The sequence below is a fragment of the Acartia tonsa genome, chromosome 11 (genome assembly GCF_053477335.1).
Source record: "Acartia tonsa isolate MP-2025a chromosome 11, ASM5347733v1, whole genome shotgun sequence".
Classification (NCBI taxonomy): domain Eukaryota; kingdom Metazoa; phylum Arthropoda; class Copepoda; order Calanoida; family Acartiidae; genus Acartia; species Acartia tonsa.
The window spans coordinates 10,834,633-10,856,086 of NC_137270.1; the positions used below are offsets into that span (position 1 = coordinate 10,834,633).

General features: G+C 33.3%; 1 protein-coding gene across 1 annotated transcript; it reads left to right on the top strand.

Moving 5' to 3' along the window:
- The first annotated feature begins 4,675 nt into the window (after window positions 1–4,675).
- Window positions 4,676–19,972, top strand: LOC145331113 (uncharacterized). Its single transcript, XM_080175741.1, has 3 exons — window positions 4,676–4,763; window positions 19,198–19,343; window positions 19,707–19,972. Exons 1-3 carry the CDS (start codon window positions 4,676–4,678, stop codon window positions 19,920–19,922), a joined length of 450 nt encoding a protein of 149 aa, XP_080031867.1. The 3' UTR covers window positions 19,923–19,972.
- The last annotated feature ends 1,482 nt before the right edge of the window (window positions 19,973–21,454 follow it).

Below are 21,454 nucleotides of genomic sequence, written 5' to 3' on the forward strand. Positions count from 1 at the left end.
CCTCACTATCGAATAGCGAGTCTATAATTTTTTAAGAATCCACATCAGCTTGAGTCGAAAGTAAACAATACTTTTGTCTGCTAGGAATGTTCTCTCTTAGATTTGACGAAAAAAGGGTTCAGAATATTCTTCTACTCTTCTATTTCTATTGTTCCTTATTGATGGGAATGTTAACAAAAAGTTTTAGCCTTGTATCTTGAATAGGAGCCGAAAAAAAATCACGTTTCTCCCAATTCGAATCTGACGGACATTTGGAATTATAGAGTAGCTTCGCTACTAAAAATCACAAAAGGGACTTACATACAAATATAAAGCAATTACTTTCATTGAAGTATGATAAACAACAGAATTTAATTTACTATAATATGTGTGAGTAGAAATGTATGAAAAATAAAAAGCATTAAGGTTCTGTTACTGCTATATTACCAAATAGCCAAAAAGACAGTTACATTACTTATTGTTTAGAGTAAAGTAAAGTAGATGAATCAATATGTGATGTTAAAACAGTTTTGATAATATGATACAAGTGCGAAAGTGAATACACACATAATTTCTGCGCAACTTTTACACGGCTTTCAATATACTTTTTTCCATCAGACTTACATTAGTGTGGCGACAATAAAGTAAAAAAGAATCATCCCATTAATTGATTTTAAACCTCGTATGAGCTTTTTCAGCGCAGTTTAATCTGGATGTTTGATTTTCAAACTTATAAAATTTGTTGAGCTTCTAATGAAGGAATTATATTTTCAACAATTACAGTAATAAATCTTTATAGAATTTAATTCCAAATGTTTTACTTAGTGAAACAACCATTCAAATTCAACAAAAGTCCCCTAAAGTTGTTAAAAATTGATGTGTATACATATAACTACCTCCCTTCCTTTTTCAATGACCTTATTCGTCTGCTACCAAATTATTTCCTGCTACTTGGCTGTGTTAATACATACTACGCTATTTCTTAATTTTCAATGACCCAATTGAAAGACGGCACAAGGACAATGCGATGGGGAGATACAGTAATTGACCCTTTCCCTTTAACTCCAATAGTTAAGCAACGAATGAGAAAACTTTAAGGACTAATGTTATAACCATCCCAATGTCCCCTTCCTCTCTGGTTAACTGTTCTCAGAGCCTTGAATCGGCTGACAGAAAATAGAAAGAGGATCAATGAAGATTAATCCATCAAGTATACAAGTAAGTAAGTAAGTGTAACAACCTAACGTCACATTTGTTCAATGATTTCAAAGTAATAAAAATACTGTTTCAATCATTTTAAAACATAACTATTTAGAATTAATAACATTGCCATTTGAAAATAAATGAATACTACTTTAAAATAAAACAATTTATTTTAAAATAATGATATCAGAACTGTTTTAAAAACAAATTTTAAGTTTTATCTGAGTCACCTAGCGGTGATTTTTGGTACTATATATAATACTAACTGGATTTTAAATCAATTCTAATATAACAGTGGCAGATGTTTGTCTATCTATCTGTCTGTCTGTAGCTTAAGATTTCGCTAACCACTGAACCGAAATGGTTGTCCTTTTCAGTGAAGCTTCTTATACCAAGCTACCAATATGCACTTCCAGTATATTTACAATGCTAATTCTGAAAATTATAAATCTTTAATAGCAGGGCAACTTTAAAATTCACTTTATTTGTCCGTCCGTCAGTCCGTAACAATATTGAAGAAATTTGAATTTCTCGGCTGCTATTGGAGATAGAAAGACTTGAATCAAGGCAGTTGAAATTACTTTACATTTTTAGAATTAAACAATTTAGAGGCAACACCTTTATGTAACATTAAGAAAGAAAAAAGTATTCCTTTTAGAAGTTGCCTTACCATATGTAATAGTGACAAAATACAAATACATATATGTATCAGAATCAAAAATAGCAGGCCTCAGGAACTTGGTCGGCTTCGCCATCTCGTCCAAGGTAGGGACCAAACTCATGCTTCGCACTTGTCCACAGACCCTTCAATACATATAATGTATGTATGCTTCTATAAAATTATTATTATTATTATTATTTGATTCTTTATTTGTCTTAATTATATACATAAAACGTTTACATCTGAATTATAAGTGTTATTATAACAATATTAAATAAAGATTATTCCAAGATATTCTCTTTAAAAAAGTGTTAGTTGATTGTAAACCAGAAGTAAAAAAGAGAAAGAAAAATTGCCGTTCATCATAAAAGGTGTACATTTAAATTAAGTCAAGACTTATTCAACAAATCTATTCTCAAAATATGTCAATTTTATACGAAAAAAATAGAACTTCAGTAAGTTCTAGAAAAAAAATAAGGGTCATTAAGAAATTAAAAAAATGTTTATGATACAAATATCAGGCCAATACTAATCCTAAATATATATTGATTAAAACTGTGTCTAAAGGATACAAAGCTGAACTTTAAATTGTAAATGATGGATAAATAACAGCTTATACCAATAATGAATTTAATTCGGGGAAAAAAATCACGAAACCTATACATGTTTTTCAGCTGTCGTTGGGGGGCAACACATCGTAATATTGACGACCTCTCCATTTGCCCCCTAAATATTATTTTAGAATTAAATCCATTGTTTGTTATACCTATCCCTGGATAAATAAGTGTGGCCTGTTAAATGAAAACTGCAGAATGCTTTAATGGGCAGACTACCGAAAGCTTCACCTCAAGAATATTGTGTAGGTTATATATTGACCCTCTATTGGATGAGGTAATTTTTCTTGTCTGTCACCATGTGAAAAACAGGCTTAAATTCACATGGTTAAAGTTAGAATAACAAGAAATAATAATCCTCGGGATCATTCTTTTTTTTCTACTATACTTATAAAAATTTATCAATACCCACCTATAAACTCTACAGGTGAGATGAAGTTGAGGTGAAATACTTAAGTGTGTCTAAAGATTTCGTGTTTGTTGTAAGTGTAAAGTATAGGAATTATATATTACATATGGATTTGAAAAAACAAACACTTTTAGAAGTGCCCTCATTTTCAGGTAGTTTTCTTTCTATATTCGAAGTATGACATTTATCCAGGGTCGAATTGATATGTTGTTAATTTTTCATATCCTAATTTATAAGTTTTGTTTTTAAGCAAAAATTTTCTTTGAAAGGAAATAAATTCACGTAGATTTGAATTTAAAGGGATCTTTTTTTTTCAGTCTTGACTGAAAGATAAAAAATAACACAAGTGTAATTTCAATATTAACTACATTAATAATGTTTCTGGTGAGCGTTTTTGGGACTCCTACTAACAGCCAGCTTGATTCGAAATTAAATTCCATATTCTGTAGAAATTCTGTGAAGTAGTTTGATGTAAAGTTTGTGGTGACGGGACAGTCCAAAAAAAAGTGCTGTGTTGTTTCTCTCGGTGCGGGTAGATTCCGGTCCAACTTACAAAGTGTACATTCTGGAGATTCTGGCCTAAAATTAGAGATATTAGCGTTAAAATAGTTATAATTGTTTATGGACCTAAATGCGAATTCTCAGATATTTATTGGTAAAAAGGAAAAAGTCCATACTTTTTGCCATTTACGCTCTCTCTCTATGTCAAATTCTCTTATTTTCGCCCAGTTATACCTATTTAAGTAAGATTTACACTTTTCTATCCTCTGATCATCATTTGATAAGAAGTAACGAAAATGTTTTGACTTTACTTTTGGCTTTAAAAAAAGTGAACTGATTTTAGTTTGGGGTTTTGAAAGTTTACACCTATATAAAGCAATATTGTGCTGAACAAATCCTCGAAGTCTCAAAAATTCCATGTAATTAAAATTGACCTTTGATTTGATGTTAAAGTTTCTATAATCTAGACATATATTATCAATATTTAACAGGTCTCCAAAACAAATTGACTTTATATCATTTTCATAGCGTACCCATGTTGTTTCTGTAAAAATTGCCCTGCTTACAATTTGTTTTTCACTATTACAAAAGAAATTATTTTTAAAAATTCTCATATCTTTTATGTTATCATGGTTTAGCCAAAATGAATTTGAAAATATTATATATGATTCAATAATTCTAGATAAAATAGGATTAATATTCTTATCTAATTTTTCATTGAAATAAAATGGATCATTTGCTTGACATCTAGTATTTTTTATTTCTAAAGCCCAAGTATCTACTATAGATAAGGATTTTTTATACATTAAAATATCTAAAGAGCGTAAAAAATCTATTACTTTTGGTATTCCTAAACCTCCATTTTCAACACTTGAAAAGATTTTAGATTTTGCAATTGGTCTACTTTGACATAAGAAAGAAATAATGAGATTTTCAATTTGCAGAATTATTTCTTTAGATGGAAAGACAACTGCCCCTACATAATTCAGTAAAGGTAACATGAATCCCTTTATAATTGCAATTTTTCCAGGTGTAGTAAGGTAGAAAAGTGCCCAAAAATTTCTAACTTTTGACATTTTAGTGACAATTTTGTTCCAATTATTTTGCATATTAGACAGTTTTGAATCAAAATGTAAACCTAAAATATCAAAATCATCAACCAATTCAATACCAATTAAATCCAATTCCCGAAAAAAATCATTTGATGGCTTCCTACCTATAATACAAATTTTGGTTTTGTTTACATTAGTTCTTAAATTAGAAACTTGTGCAAAGTAGGTAAGAATTTGAAAAATAGTTTTTAAAGCAATGGCAGTTGGAGTAAATGCAACATTACAATCATCGGCAAATGCTGATTCAGGGTCTGGCTGTGTATCTGTGTCGGTCAATTTAAAAGGTATAGCTCTTGGTATTACAATTTCATTGTTAATTGATATAATAAGTAATAAAGGAGTTAGGGCAATTTTAAAAATGTTAGGACTTGGCCTATCACCTTGCATATAACCAACTTTCATGGGAAAGTTAGGTGTTATTCCAGTATCGGTCAGAATGTGGGCAAATCTATCATTCATGCATGTTAAAATCATATTTATCATATTTTCTATAAAATTAACAGGATGTCTAAGAGTCTATCTACACCAAAGGATATCGCCAATTGCTGAACCGATATGGTTCTCTTTTACTATATACCTTCTCATAGTCATAACTTTTATGGAGAGGGTTACCACCCTTGTATGGGAAATTGCCCCTCGAAAAAATTGACCTTTTTCTTTTTAAAACTTAGTTATTAGTATAATTAGCTAAATTGGATATGTAACGCGCGCTATTCTCTATTCTACTAAAAACTAGCTTATTTTTATGAACACTGTATCTGAAAGATATAGAGGCAGGCGAGAAAAAGGGTTTGTTCGGAAGCCAAAATGCGTTTTTGTGTTAGATAAAAGAGATGGATTTTTACCATTGATAGAGATATTTATCCTGAAATATTTGGAATTGGAGCGTAAATGGCTGTTCTGATTGTTTTTAGCGGAGCTTGTCTTGAAATGGTTTTAGGGTATTATCTGAAAACATTCCCGTTTCTGGAGGTTTACAAAGGAATCTAGTTGCACTAATAAGGAATTTTCAGGACGCTTTCAAATAGTTCATGGGCATGTTATATTTCATTTTTTGTGTGATAAAACAGCGAATTATTTTTTGGAATATTTTTTTCGGCCTGTCCTGAATATAGGTTTAAAGGGTGGCCTTTTATATATACATCTTTTTGAAAGGTGTGGGATGAGGATAGCAAAACAATGGATAGATTTCATACTTACTACATGTTAAGTTAGGCGCGTATAGGTGAGAACATTGAATTAAAATCCTTGGCAAAACTTTAAACACCAGAAGGGAAAATAATTCATCAACTGATTTAAAATGAAAAATTAAAAGGGCTGGCTACAACACTGGTATTAATTTTCTGATTTTCATTATAATATTTGTGGAAAATTGTCTTTTTCCAGCAGATATTAATCGGATGCGAAGTCATACTGGAAAATGCATGAATGTCGTAATTATTATGATTGTTATTAGTTATTTAGTTATTAAGTACATTTTGCTGAGTTATCCCCAATGTTCCACAATGCAATGGATGAATGAGTAAAATAGAATGTAGTAGAGGAAAGAATAGGAGAGTAAAGAGGGACATATAATATATTTAGCTACCAACAAAAACAAACTTGGGACGTGTATTCTGTAATTTAATTCAGGTATTGGTTAAAGGCAACATTATCATAAAAGGTTTTCCTTAAAATAACTTGTTGAGCTTTATTATGGGTCAAATCCCATAAAATTTCCTATGAGTTAGGGTTTTTTAAGTCTTACATAATACATAGTCATTAAAATCTTTGCGAGGCTTAGAAAATCTAAAATCAATTTATAGTATTTACAAGTGTGTAGCTGTGTTTAATGCCCTAGGAAAAGGGGGATAGATGTCACCGCTTTTGGCCTACCTATTCTGTTGACGTCATAGTATAGGGAAAGAGAAGGGAAATGGGGAAAGAAACCCCCTAGAAAAGATATTGGGTATAAAGTATTTCCTGACGCCAATAGAATAGGTAGGCCAAAAGCAGTGAAATATATCCCCATTTTGATAGGGCACTATAGACACTGAGACAGCTACTATTAATGTATAAGACATTTTTTGTAATATTTTTTTTATAAAAGTTGTCCCTAACCCTTTAGCTCATAGCTCATGGTCTCAATATACCTAATCAGATACACAAAAACATTTATATACACACAGAAACTTGAAGAGATACTACGCTCTTTTACTTTACCATACAGTTTTCAAAAGGAAATGCAATACACTTTTTGGTAGATGGATAGATTAACCTTCCCTTTAAAAAGTAGCTTAAAACCTTCATAGGATCATAACATGCAGAAGTGGTTGACCCTAGGGACCAGCTATTTTAGAGATACTACTGGACAAACACGCATACACATAATATGATAAGTTTATGTGAAATATTTAACGTTAACATTTTTTGGAGGATTTTTAAATTATTTTTTGATGATTTTTCTAAATTATTTTTTGATGATTTTTCTAAATTATCTTTAAATTTTAAGGAATATAGTGTCCTTTTAATGCATATATACACAGGCGTATAGATTAAAAAACTTTTATTTTAACCGATAAATCCCATGATCCCATACCTATATATGTATAACAAAAGAACAATCGTTTTCACAAGTAGAGCAGCAATCTATAATACAAATTAGAACGATTTCTGTCTGTCCGTCTGAAGCTTAAGATCTCGGTAACCGCTGAACCGAATGGGCTTAACTTTTCATGGAATATACCTACTGGTCCTGTGATGGTTTTTAGCTATTTTCTTGGGGGGTGGGACACCACCAACCCCAACCCCCCCCCCCAAAAAAAAAAATATTAAAAGATTGAAAAGAAAGCGTTATGGATAACCCATAAAATTATGGTTCGCAGCACCAAAATATGTTTTTTTTTTTAATATGTTCGAAAAAAGTGGTTGCATCTGGCAGGCAAAGCCCCTAGAGGCTAGGGGCGAAGCCGCTAGTCCTATTATATAAAGGAGCAAGCTTTTTTGTCTGTAGCGAAGGATCGCGCTAACCACTGAACCGATATGGTTCTCCTTTACAGTAAAGCTTTTAATAGGTCCTGACATGGTTTTAGGCTATTTTCTGCTTCAAATATGGAGCCCCTAGATACTATGAGCACAGCCGCTAGTTACAAGTAAAGTGTTAAAATACAGCTGTAAAAAATGCCCTCTCTAATTTTTATTAAGTATATAAACTTTACTTAGACACAATATTTCTACAAAATGTTAATATTCTTATGGAAGAAAGGAAGAAAGCATACAAAAGTAGCGAAGTACAGACGGATATACGGGCAAATTTTAGGCAACTATCTCCAATAGCAGCAGATAATTTAATTTCCAGTATATCTTTGAATCCAATTAGTTTGTCCGCCTGATTAGAACCTGTTCTAAGATATACTGAAAATCATAAATCGTATCTCGACATATTTTATACAATTTTCCATGAAAAATAAAATAAATGTCATAGAGTTATAATTGGCATAATAAAACAAAGTATATGAAGTTTTTTTTTCATCTACTATATAGCTAAGAAAAATAACCATTCCTAAATATCTATAAAAGGAAGAACAAAGTAGATGCTAATTTGTCATAGGAATCTTTACAAACATCTGATATCCAGCTGAGAAATTCACTATTAAACTTCATCATAGCCAAGGGACATAGATGAACTGACAGACATACGGACATTTGATATTATATACAAGAATTGCTTAAAAAAGAAATAATTTTAATTTACGAAATCGAGGTTTAGTGACACATAAAAAGTTTACATAGGGCGGGTGTAAGAAAAATGTAAAACTTTCTAGCCCATCCAAAATGTAAACTATTCCATTACCAAAATTGTGAGTGCGAGATTTTCGGCTTTAAAATTGGTTCAGATTGGTGTTAGTTCAAAACTGACAATTTTTTATTTGGAGCGTGTTACTTAGAAAGTGAATAGTTATCTATCATACCCATAAAAGAATATTGTAAAGCATGCCAAAGGACCCATAGACGTCCAAGAGGGGGGTAATGGGGTGATTACCCCCCCAAACTAAAATATTTTTCATTTTATCCCTCCCATTTAAAATTTACCCCTACCTTGGGGGTGCCGTAAGCACCCCCAACCAATTAGGAGAGGGTATTTACCCCCGGGGTTAAAATTTTTTTTGGGGGGGGGTAAAAAAAATTTGCGGCCATTTTACCCCCCAAAAGCAAATTACCCCCCCCCCCCCCTTAAAAAAGATTTACCCCCCCCCCCAAATAAAAAAGCTTGGACGCCCCTGAAAGGACCAATATAAGAGTATATAAAAATCTCTTAATTGAGCATAGGAAACCAGGGAGGGATGGAATATTGGACTGTAAAATATACTGGTACCCAATGATATAAAAAAACGTTCTCTCATTCAATAACCTAAACACATTGGGCACTTTTATTTAATCAGTGTCCAAACTTTTGTACCAATCAATGAATTTAAGAAAGAAGGGTGATTTTGTTTATTATCATAAGGATTGTACATCTCTTTATTGTCCATTATATATACTTTATACTTTTCTCAATTTATTGATAAATTTTTGTAGGTTTGAAAAAACACTCGAAGCCTTCAATGGCTCATCAGCTAAATTGAAAAAAAAGGGTAAAATGTAAAAATGAGAGAAGGGAAAAGAAAAGATAGGAATAGGGTATTGCATCTGCAAGTAGTGTTCATTTGTAGCAGTTAAAAAAGTATCAAATGGTATGCTTTTTGTTATGATAGTTTATAGGTTTTTGTCAAGCAACGTCATAACAAAGGAAATCAAAAATTTATATTTGCTTTTATTGAAGGCGTGATGTTTAACTATTTAGTCGTCATTATAGGGCTAGTGGTTTCTGATTTTGCTATAAAACTATGAAATTTTAGCTATTTTGTATGGACGTTCTTGTAGCTGCACTTTTGGTACATATGCATTAAAAAGAACCAAGTTTGGCACTAAATATTTTATCATCTTCTATAATACAAAGTAGAATGATGTCTGTCCGTCCGTCCGTCCGTCCGTCTGTCTGTCCGTCTGAAGCTTATGTTCTCGGTAACCACTGAACCGATCGGATTCTACTCTTCAGGGTATATACCTATTGGTCCTGTGGTGGTTTTAAGCTATTTTCTTGGGGGGTGGGACACCCCCAACCCCCCCAAAAACAAAAAAATCCCCCCCCCATTTTTTTTTTTTTTTTTTTTTTTTTTTTTATTTGCTGAAGATTTCCTAGGTCCTTTGTTAAAAAATATTTTTTATTCCAGCATTTATTTTGAATGAAAGAATAGCAACATTCTCTCACTAAAAACAATAAAAATAATTTTTTTTATCACCTCTTGGGGCAAAGCCCCTAGAGGCTAGGGGCGAAGCCGCTAGTTTTATATAAAGCAGTAAGGTTTTTGTCTGTTGCTTAAGATATCGATACCTACTGGACCAATTGATTTCTCCATTTTAGGGAAGCTTCACATAGATCCTGGGATTGTTTTAGATTGTTTTATTTTTAGATTAAGTCTTCTTATGTTTTTATGTTAATTTTTTCCCCATCCTTCCCATTCAAATACGGAGCCCTTTAATGCTAAGGGCGCATTTACTAGAAGGCGGATTTTTTTATAGATTAACCAATAATCATATTTCTAGACTGTCTGTATCCAAAAATCTCATAAACAGCTTGACCAAACAAAGTATACTAAATATTAGCACCTTATATTGTTCATGTTTAAAGTAAGCATATCTATCTATACATTACATATTGATGGTTATTCCGCTTATTCAAAGATTTTATAATAAAATAGGTACATACATATTCCCAAATAATGCCTTTAGTAGCACAGTATTGTTTAAGGGTAAATTGGCAATCCTATTATATAAAGTAGTAAGATTTTTTGTCTGTTAGAAGGATCTCGCTAACCACTGAACCAATAAGGTTCTCCCTAACAATGAAATTTCCTATAGGTCCAGGGAAGGTTTTAAACTATTTTTTTAACCGCCCCCACCCCTTATGTTTCCCTAGAGGCCTCTAGGGGTGTAGTCGCTAGTGAGTATTAAAGTAAACAAAAAATTTAGGTAGATTTTATGACAAAATAAGGGGGAAACATTATATTATTGTCCATTGGCTTAACTCTGAAATTCTAAACCTGGCCTTTCTTAAAATTGCATAAAAAAGCAACTCTATAAATCTACTTTGACAAACATCCATCTGTTGATTTTTGCTTTCAAAAGTGCAGCAGCTATTTCAAATAAGGAATGGAGGGATGGTTGAATTTTTATCAGTCAATCACGTAGAATCATCATTCTTTAAGTAGTGAAGCTACTCTGTTAGTGAATGTTTTCGTCTGTTCTTTTGTAATGCTAGTTTTTCCCTTCCCCCTTTCTTCTTTCCCTAACTTTTTTAGACAAACATGAATTAAATACGAAAATTTTAAAAAGCGAGCAGACAGAAGGACATATGCGATAAATTATAAAGCAGCTTAACTACCCGAAACTTGTTTTTAATTAAACCTACTTTTTTTCTTTTTTTTTTATATTTTCGAACCTTTTTCTGTAACCCCTACTCCCTGATTGCTTTTATTAAAAGTGCAGTAGCAATTTTAGATACAATAGTGGCGGTGTCATTGACTTTTAGGCGCTATATATATGAAGAATAGATGCAGCTAATCAAATATAATTATTTTTAGTAGCGATGCTACCCTACACGTTAATTTAACGGTTGGTTAATTAGTTGGTCTGTAATGCTCGTATAGTTTGTTGGTATTTTCCTTGACTTTCTCTAGGATTAGAGATTTTGGATTTGGCCTAATGTCATTATAAAAAGAGGTTAAAATTGGATGGGGTATTTCACAAAGTCATATTGGCCAATATGATATCATTTGATAAAATGTAAAAGTCTGTTAACTTTTTTAGAAGGACATAGTATTTATCATCTCTTGTGAGGTTCGTGACACCCTCCCCCAAAATAGTTATAAACTTACCTTGGACATTTAAGAAGCTACACTGTAAAGGAGAACCAAATGGTTTGAGCTCAGATAGATTTATCAGAACAGGCAGACAGACATCACCATTGTACTTTCATATAAAGATTTCTACTACTTTAAATCGAACAAGGTGGTTTTATTATTCTTATTTTAACATAATGAGTTATAGTGTAGCTTTTAACTAAAAACATTTGTACTTATTCTAAAAGCAAGCACTTTTAATAACATCATAAAATCCTTTAAAGTAAAGAAATAAAGAAACAAAACGCTCCATAAAAACGTATTAGCAGTTGTTTTATACCATAATAGGTAGCTTAACCAAAATGGATCTTAAACATTTTCGTTTTGTCAAATTAGGCCTCTATGAAACCCCCCTTCATTTGCTACTTAAACAAGGATGACAACATCTGAACGGTAGGAAGAACAGACATTAACACTTGTATAGTGTCAGAACTGAATAATCAGAATATAAATGAATAAGAGTAGAACCAAAATTGTAAGTAAATTTGTTGAAAAACTGCTTGATACAGAATAATGTTTATTGACATACTTACATTTTTAGGACTTGATTATAGAGTTGCTTCGCTTATTATATTGTACTTTGTTGTCCCAGGATTCAGTATATCAAAAATCAGACCAATCGGATAATTCAATCACATAAAAATTTGTTGTTAAAAAAGTAAAAAAATCAACGTGTTTTAAATGGACGTACGAACATTCTGTTATTGATTATAGAGTTGCAACGCTTTTTAAATCGTACCTAACTACTATAGGAATCACCATGCAAAGTTTAAAATCTATAGGACAATTCTAACATGCCTAAATTACTGAAAAAAGTTATCCATTACGGACGGACGTACGGACGGACCTACCCTAATTATAGAAAAGCTTCGCTTAAAAAAAGGATCTTATGGGGTAAGACAATGGATAATAAATTATAATAGATCCCCAATGGTAACACAAAATTATCCCTTCTGTAGATTAAAACTATTTATTGAAAGGTTAGGACAAGGCTAGTTTAGAACCAACTAATTAAATCACAATAAAAGTACCCAAAGTTATTGGGTCAACGAATGTGAATTTAAACCTTTGGGTACTTTGGCCTGCCTCTTTGGACATATTATTAAAGTTACGCTTAAGGCTATACAAATTGATGTACACATCTCTTAAAATTTTATGAACAAAATCCTTTCTAAAAAAGTTAAAACACTACCATTTTGTAACAAACAATTAAAATTTAATAAAAGTTTCCAAAGTTTAAAACCAAATAAGTGAGATAATGTTTTTGTTTACCTTTATTAATGCGAAAATTACTTTGCACTTTGCACTTATAGCTGTTTATTATCTTAAATATGACGGTGTCTTTTCCAAGATTTACAATTAACCCTTACAGATCGGGCCCCAATTCCCACCTTAATAGATCGGGGGGGAAAGGGGGGGGGGCTCCAAGAGCCCCCCCCTCTATCTCGGCTCCTGGTCCAGATAAAGACGTAAATTTTTTTTCTGGTGGTTCATGTGTATTTTTAGAGAAAATTACTTTTTCTAGTCATAGCAGTCAGACCGCTCCTGAGCCGCTTTTTAGCGGCCAGCCGCTAAATTTTAAAACAGCTGTAGAGCGGCCAATTTTGCAGCTAGGGTGACCAAATTTTAGGAAGAACTTTTATTTTTCATAACAAAAAAATTAATTTTTCTGATCATCGCCGAATACGGAAAATAACGGAGACCGCCATTTTCGGCGGTTACGGCGGTAAAACGGCGGTTGGCGGCGCTAATTAATATTTTTATCTGTTTATTATTGCTCAAGGATTTACCAAAAAAAAATATAGGTCTCTAGCTGTAATAGAAGCCACGATATTCATGATATATGTCTGTAGTAAAAGCCGGTCATAAAGTCGGTCAAGGAGCGGTTAAACGGTCATAACACCACTTTTCTTAGAAGGTCATTGATATTTAAGTATTCACCAAAAAATTTTTAGGTTTTTACCTTATACACAAAAGTCATAATGTAGAAATTAAGACTTATTTAGAATTTTTTCTATTTTTTTTTGCTACCCAACCGACTTTGACCGGACACCACGACCGACACAGACCAGATATCCTAATAAAATCAACTCTTGCCGACGTATAATTACTAAACTTAAAAAGTCATGAAGTTACAGCTCTCCATCTTACCTACAAAAAAATGAGATTGAAAAAACTAGAGGGGGGGGGGGGCTTGGAGCCCCCCCCCCCCTGATCTGTATGGGTTACTGTTTACACAGTATGAATAATAAGGCAGGGAAAAAATTGTCGTCAATTTAGGTTGCTTACATGGATTTATTGGTCAGTTCGTTCTTTCAGTAGGTGGGGGGAAAGTCAAAATCAAACACTGAGGAAACTAGCAAAGTTTTTAAGATCTATTTTCAAGTTTAAGAACAATGGGTCATTTTATGCAATTTGTATCTTAATATACCACCATAAAAAGATCATGGATAAAACCCACGATTAAAACACCCTTTAAAAAGATAGACCCTTTGTTTTTTGATGTTAGTGTAAGCTACTCTAGAACTAGGGCCAATCCATCCATTCGTCTGAGCTAATGAACAAAAAAATGCATGGCACTTAATTTGCTTTTTTTGAACCAGTTATGATCCAAATGGATTTTTTTCTTGATGTTTTTTTAGTCCAAGAAATATGTTTACATTCTTCAAATATTAAGTGTGAATACAAAAAACTTTACTACTTTATCATTTTATTGCTTTCTTCATTTTAACAGCAAATCTGTTCTACATTTGTAATGTAATGTTAAATCATGTGCAACTGCGCGCCTCGTGCACGGCAGCATGCAGTCCTACCTGACCATTTTCACCAACATACAGTTATGGCCTTAATAAATCATATAGATCACAAAATTTTAAAATAGGGGCGCTGAAGCTCTTTATAGTGCCTGTATAAAAGGGGATACATTTGGAAACTTTTAGGCACTATAAAAAGCTTCATATTTGATCATTAATTTAAATCGTTATTGATTTATAACCCTAGTGACATTAAATTATCCTCTTAAAGCATCGCAACCCTATAATTGCTATAAGAATTGCTGTAAATTCCATATATATTTCCAATGACAAATATTAGAGAATAGTTATTTCTCGCATCGTATTACAAACGGCTTTCCGCGGATATAGAATGTACAATTATAAGATTAAAACCAGTTTTTTAGCCCCTAGATGCCGTAGGCACGGGCTAAAAAAAGCTGGTTTTAATCTTATGATTGTACATGTTTGTATTCGTAGAAAGCTGGATATAATACGATGCTAGACATAGTTTTTTCGTATGGATGAGAACCGGTTCCTATCCACCGGATTCGAATGAATACGAGAAATACTTATATTTATATCCTACTAGTAGCATTTCTTTGATTCCCGTTCCCAATGAAAAAGCATAAACACCTTTAGAAAGACATGTGGAAATATATAATTTTACTTTTGTATTATATTAGGACAAAAAGTATAATTTAGAAAAGCTACCAAACAGACAGACAACAATTTCTAGAGTAGCTACGCAAATAATGTGTGTGCGAATGGGGCGTTTGTCCATATTTAGGTATGGAGACCGCTCTTCTATGAGTACTACTAAATCCTAATTTTAATGCAATACACATAGACATTCTCATCGTCGGTTCGTTTGTTTAGAATGCTTAACCCTCTATTCCCACAAGTATAATACGAATTTGGTTGAGCTGGTGGAAGCTCAACAAAAGACCCACGCGAAGTATTATGTTGCTTTAACCTAAGAATAAATGGTTGGTTTTGATATTCGATCAGAATTATATAAGCGCATTAAGTATTAAGGAAGGAAAATGTTTTTATAAAGTGTATTTATATTACAAGTGCATAAGTTAAGTATGAAAATATTTACAGGATAAGTGTTAAAATTATAAGTAGAGTAGGACAGAAATGTGCCCTAAGTCCCAAGCAGTGAATTGTGCTAAGTGTTAGGATTCTAACATAAGGCCTGAGCTCAATTCATGCTAAGTACTAAGGGGCCTAAATTTAAACTACAATGCATGCCAAACAACTAAGTCATTACCTTTTAAAGCCAGAAAGAGAAGTTGATGGTAGGAGAGTTAATAAATAACTGAATAAATTCAAGAGGTACATGCTATAACATTAGCTCTGGACCAGGATTTTAGTGTTTGTCTGTGCAATTAAATATCTGTGTGTTAATATGTGACGTAAATTAGGCATGGTTGTAGGCATACATACTTGTACTGGTTGTTTATATGATTACATTAACTATAAACATAATATCTTTAATAAACATATACTATTAGCAAATCACATACAGATTACCATGAATAGGCTAGCGTTACCCATATATGGTGTCATATAGGTAAAGATAGGCCTATGAATGCATAAATTGATACAAATAATGCCTTGGGCCTAGCTAAAGTAATTGTGTCTTGCCCCTGAGTGCTACTAGATAATTGCGGGGCACGCGTCAATCAAATATTCATAATATGCTCTATAAAGTGTTGACTTTATATCAAGCATAGATAGATAGTTGTGGATGCGAAGCATTTCTGTAAAAGTCTCATATGTACGTTCAAAGAATTTGAAAATTGAGGATCGCATCTCCAATGGGGGTAAGTTGTTAAAAAAGAAAAAAGAGAAAAAGAAAAAGTTTAGTAGTCCCAGTATATAGGCATATATAATAAACTATAAATGTATTCCAAGCTAAGTTAAATACGCTTTCCATTAAGAAAGTAAGCTTTGCGTATTTTCATAGCTGGGTATACAAGATGATAAACCTCCCAAATAGAATACATTCTTTTCTTGAGGGGTTTAGTCTTATCTAACATTGTCACATCAATAAATGTTTTTGCGTTGGTTGTTCTGGATAGTTCAGCTTCTTCTGATGCTGAACTAGGTGGTGAAATGCTCTCTTCTGAAGTGTAGGTTGAGGTTGGGGGTGAGGTAGATATGTAGCCAAGGGCATCCACTTGTGCTACCTCGTTGCCATTCTCGTCCAAGGTGATTGAGTGATTTTCCAGGTCATAGTAGAGTTGGTTGAGGTCATTGGTAGAGAGGGATAGTGTGCTGCTGGAGCTAATGTCACTATCGGTCTCCACTCTACTGTCTTCTCTGGTATTCAGGGCTGTATTTAACAAGAAATTCCTGATGGTGATGGACAGGTTCTCTGAGAATCCATCGTACTCTGGTGTGGTGGTAATGTTGTTGTTCTCATCTATAGCGTCAAGGTATTGACAGGAACACAACCGCAATCCGTCCAAGGTAGGGTGGTGGTAGGGCTCCAATACTCCATGATCATCTAGGTTATCTCCAGGCGGGTCCATGGTAGATCCTAAAAAGAGTTAGTGCGCGTGCTCCAACCGGTTCCTTGGGGTATCCTGGCTATGGTAATCTAAACAAAAGAACGTTTAATAATCTTTTTATTAATCATTTTATCCCTGGGATATTCTAGAAATTCTTTTCGTTACAGATAGACCTATAATGGATTGATTAGTTATCTCTATTTCTGTTAAATATAACTGTTTCCTGAATTTAAACAATATTTTATATAAAAATTTATAAGTACAATTAGTATTTACATATCGTATTAATTTCTTTGGTTACATTACTCGTATATATGTATATAAGAATTTACTAACAATAGTTGGTAACCCTTGTTTGTATATTTTGTATATGTACATATGGTTTATACCATTGTTGGCATTAGCTGTATTTATGTTATTTTTAACACGAATAAATTTTAATCATTTTAAAGACTAATGTCTTACATTACATCGCTGTCAAGTATACCTTTTAGACCTAATATCTATGAAATATATCGTTCGACGTCCGTAATTAAATTTTTACGTAACAATAAGTTGTCAACCCTTTGTTTATGTTTGGGCGGTCAAAAGTGATAGGGGTTGGATTTGAGCGAGGTAATAAAAAGCTGGCGGCCCAGTAATTATGCTCATTTTATTAATAATTGTCTTTGCGAGCGGAGCTTGCGTTCGAGTGTTTAATTTTACCGCTAAATTCCAAGAGAATTTATATAAAAGTGATAAAATATAGTAACCCGTTTGTTTTATATGAATGTTTTTATGTTATAGATTGTTGATATGCCCATTATTGCATTCGTTAGCCTCTATTTAAGACCCAAGAATCTTATTTTCTTCGTCGATAAGGCCTTTATCACTATATTTTTGATCGAAAGTGGGTTAGAAGCAATATGGGTATGTCTTCAATCTATGACAATTTTGTTTTATATAATATTTGTAGTTTTGATAGGACATATCTGAATCATCAGGTAAATTGACGTACCTTGTTTTGTTTACGTTTTCCGTCTGCAAAAGTTAAATTCGTTCATCGTAAGCAAAACTTATATTGATACAGATATGTTCCATCATTTTATTCGTCTTAACATTTGATTACAGCGTCCCTTTTTATAATCAAAATTTATTGAATCCTGACTCAAATCTTCTAAAACAATTTTACTATAGGTTTTAAAATAAGATTTTCTTTTTACTTAATTCAATTATAATGACGCTAATTGATAGGTTATTTACGTTACAAGTAACTCAACCATATTTGTTTTAAAATGGTCGCTTACAAAAATTATATTTAGCTAGCTTTATCGTAGGTACCTTTTTTTAAAGTCATTTAAAATATTCAGATTTAGCTAGTACATAAGTTTTAGTTGCTTGATACGTCATAATGAAAATGTTTTTGATAGCTCAGCGATAGCTATTTTTAAACGTTGAATCATGTAAAATTAATTACATATTCTTTAACTTAATTGAATCTAATAAAACAAAGTTTTAATGTTTGGATAGCTTAACGATAGCTATTTTTAAGCGTTGAATCATGTAAGGTTAATTACATATTCTTTAACTAAAATAAATTTTACTTATAAATGAATAAATCAAAGTTTTAATGTTTGAATAGCTTAACGATAGCTATTTTTTTTTTTTTTTAAGTGTTGAATTATGTAAGATTAATTACATATTCTTTAACTTAAAGAATTTTACTTTTAAATGATAAATCAAAGTTTTAATGGTTAGGAAGCTCAACCATAGTTGCTTAAAATACTAAAAGAAAATATTCGTGTGTACAATCTTTTTCATAAAATTAATTTTACTATATTGCCTTTCAGAATCACTAGTCCTCTATTTTAAATTTACATCCGCTCATAATATATATTCCTGACAGCCTGGACGCGCATCAGAATATTAAGGAAAGATTCGAGGAATCGATGAGAGCGGCTGCGGCCACTCTTGCCAATTCCTCGCTTCTCGAAAACTCCTTAGACGACTCGAGTTCAGTGTACAGCGACGCGTCTGGGATGCCAAGCCTTGCTGACGTTGATGACTATGGGAGTACAAGTACTTTTGATACTGTAGAGTCCGAAAGGGATCAAGGGGAGATGTTTGGCAACAAGCATCTCTCACTGATGCTTAGTAGAACGATACAAATCATCTGGTCTCTCCTCAATTCGGTGATGCAGAACTCCTGCGGTGACATTGGTGACGATGTTGCTGGAGGTGATTCTGGGTCTGCCGAGTCGAGGAGAGACCAGAAGACGAGTCTGGACGCACTCAACATGGATGGCTTAATTAACATGTTGTTGGGTTTAGGCTTGTTTTCTTGTGCTCTCATAGTGGTCTTCTTCGGTGCTGTAGGGCTTGAGACTCTAACACGTTTAGACAACACCTCAGACAGGTCGCTGGCTCGCTGGATAAGAGATGTATGTACGCGCCTCCGTAATATAGGCGTCAGGACCATTGAGCTTCTTCACTGCGGTAACAGGACCAACAGGACTAGATCTGGAGTTACGTCGCCAACTGTGGAGCCGTCGGATACAGGCATGTATGAAGCCGCGTCCTCTGTGATGGATGATATTCTGTCAGATACACAGGTGAGTTTTCTTCTGTTGTATATTTCTTTTCTGTTTTGTATATTTTTTTTTTTCTAGCCACCCGTTTTGTCTAATAAAGCATCATGATGTTGCAGGGTTGTTCTGTCTTATTCTCACTTCCTCAACGTTGACTTTCGGCTCTTCCATATATATCGCTCACCGTTTGTCGTCGTTTTATGTCGCCAGAGAAATCCGCTCGGTTACCGCAATTAAATTGAGATACCAGTTAACATTTACTAAAATCTTAATTAGCAACCTAATATTATTTCCCTCTGGGAAGGTTGAGAGTTTGCTCGTGCCGCACGTTTCTCATTGGGGTTTTGAATGTTAGATCAAGACTTTAATGTTTTCTTTTTGTTTTAGGCTCCCTCTGCTAGTCCATCGACTCCAGCCGAAGTGAGATCCAGAGTTGGGCTGTTTGCTGTACACCGCCTGTCTGCCACTGAGGATCGAGTTACTGGAAGTAATGTGCCTGCGGGATTGGACACCCCGTCGGGAAGTCCTGGCTTCCGTCCGTTGATCTTTGATCAAACAGAGCGTCTTCATGTAAGTATCCATGCTTTAATTTTTCTATATTAATTTTCAGAAAGAGGCTGTACATTTGTACACGTATCTAGAGGTATTTGCAACTAAAATTCCTTTATTGGTAGAATATTAATCTTAAAATGTATGGTTGCATAGGCATTTTTTTTTTTTTTTTTTTTTTTTTTTTTTTTTTTGAACCGATTTAAGATTTTAACTCTATCATAAAGTGGGTCGAATCGCTACCTAATCATATAGCTTTACAGGATTTTAGGCATTCTGATTTCCTGATTTTCCTAGATTCTTTGTTGGTGTTGCGATTAAACTAATAAAATCTATTATATTTTAGGCGACCAACTCAATCAATCTGGAGGAGCATTATACAAACATGCTAAGGTTTAGCCCGCCCAGTACTGGAGGGTCTGCAGAAGGATCCAGCTATAGTTCATCTCTATGCCTTAGTCGCATTGATTCCCCATCTGCAGCAGACCTTTCAGCGGTAAGTTTGCTAAATTCGTTTAATATTATTAGTCGCCAAAATTACGTGACTTGAGGTAAAGAATTTGGTGACTTTAGCTATGCTTATATACAATAAGTTATTTTAACCATAGTGCTTATCCCTTTCCAATGGTTAGCATTATGACTTTAGCGGATTTAATAAAAATTTTCTAAAAGTATCAGGGCTGCTCAATTATCTATATGGGTAAACATTATTATATTTCTCCCTGATTATTTGTTAAGATTTTCTGTTTTAACTAATATTTATTTCCTTATTTTAGGAAGCGGAAAATACACTTCCTCTGGTGGACGTGTTCGAGATCGATATACCATCCAGCCAGTTCGGTTCTATGGGTAGTGAGATTCGGTTCCCATTGCCGGAGAGAATTGTTGGAGGTTTAGAGCGGCTGTGTCTTACAGTTGAGACTCCCACCCCATCTCTTCCGCCAGAGACTGCCTCAGAGACGGCTAGCCTGACTTCAGTTGCGCGTTCGTCGGATAATAGCAGGGAGGAGTCCAATGCTGAAGGTGTCCCTCGGCGACGGGGTTCTGCCGGCCCTAAGCGTACGCGTTGAAGTGGCGAATGTTAGCTTGGTCATAGACATTGTAATTTTAATTAGACAAAAACTGCTCAGACACGTGTGACAAAATTCTTAATCTATGTAACTAGTCAAAATAGTGATTACTATTTAGTAAAATATTAGACGTTATGACTTTCATACTGTACAAGACCAAATAATTTACACCGTTGTTATTTTGTTATATCATTACATGTTAGCTTGTAAGGAACTTAGTATGTAAGGAAATAATGGTATAAGGTTGTATTTTCTTTTCCCCTAATTTAAAACTTCGTGTAGTCTCAATTACTTTCGTCATAGTTGAACTAAATTTCTTTTCTCAATATTATATTAACAATTTTAATTTCAGCCTTATATCATAATTTATTCATTCTTGTTAGCTTTTAAGGGTTATGTATATAGATATTTAGTCGAACTTGCGCCTCAGTACCTTTTCTCTGATCTTTCATTTATATCCACCCTGTGCATTAATCGTGAATTTTAATTGTGCTGTGATATATATAGAGGACCTGT

Coding starts and splice junctions, on each gene's coding strand:
- LOC145331113 (XM_080175741.1), top strand. CDS start 4,676: ATGGCAGTTGGAGTAAATGCAACATTACAATCATCGGCAAATGCTGAT. Junction 4,764..19,197: donor TGTGTCGGTCAATTTAAAAG/GTATAGCTCTTG, acceptor TCCGTAATATAG/GCGTCAGGACCATTGAGCTT. Junction 19,344..19,706: donor ATATTCTGTCAGATACACAG/GTGAGTTTTCTT, acceptor TTTTTGTTTTAG/GCTCCCTCTGCTAGTCCATC.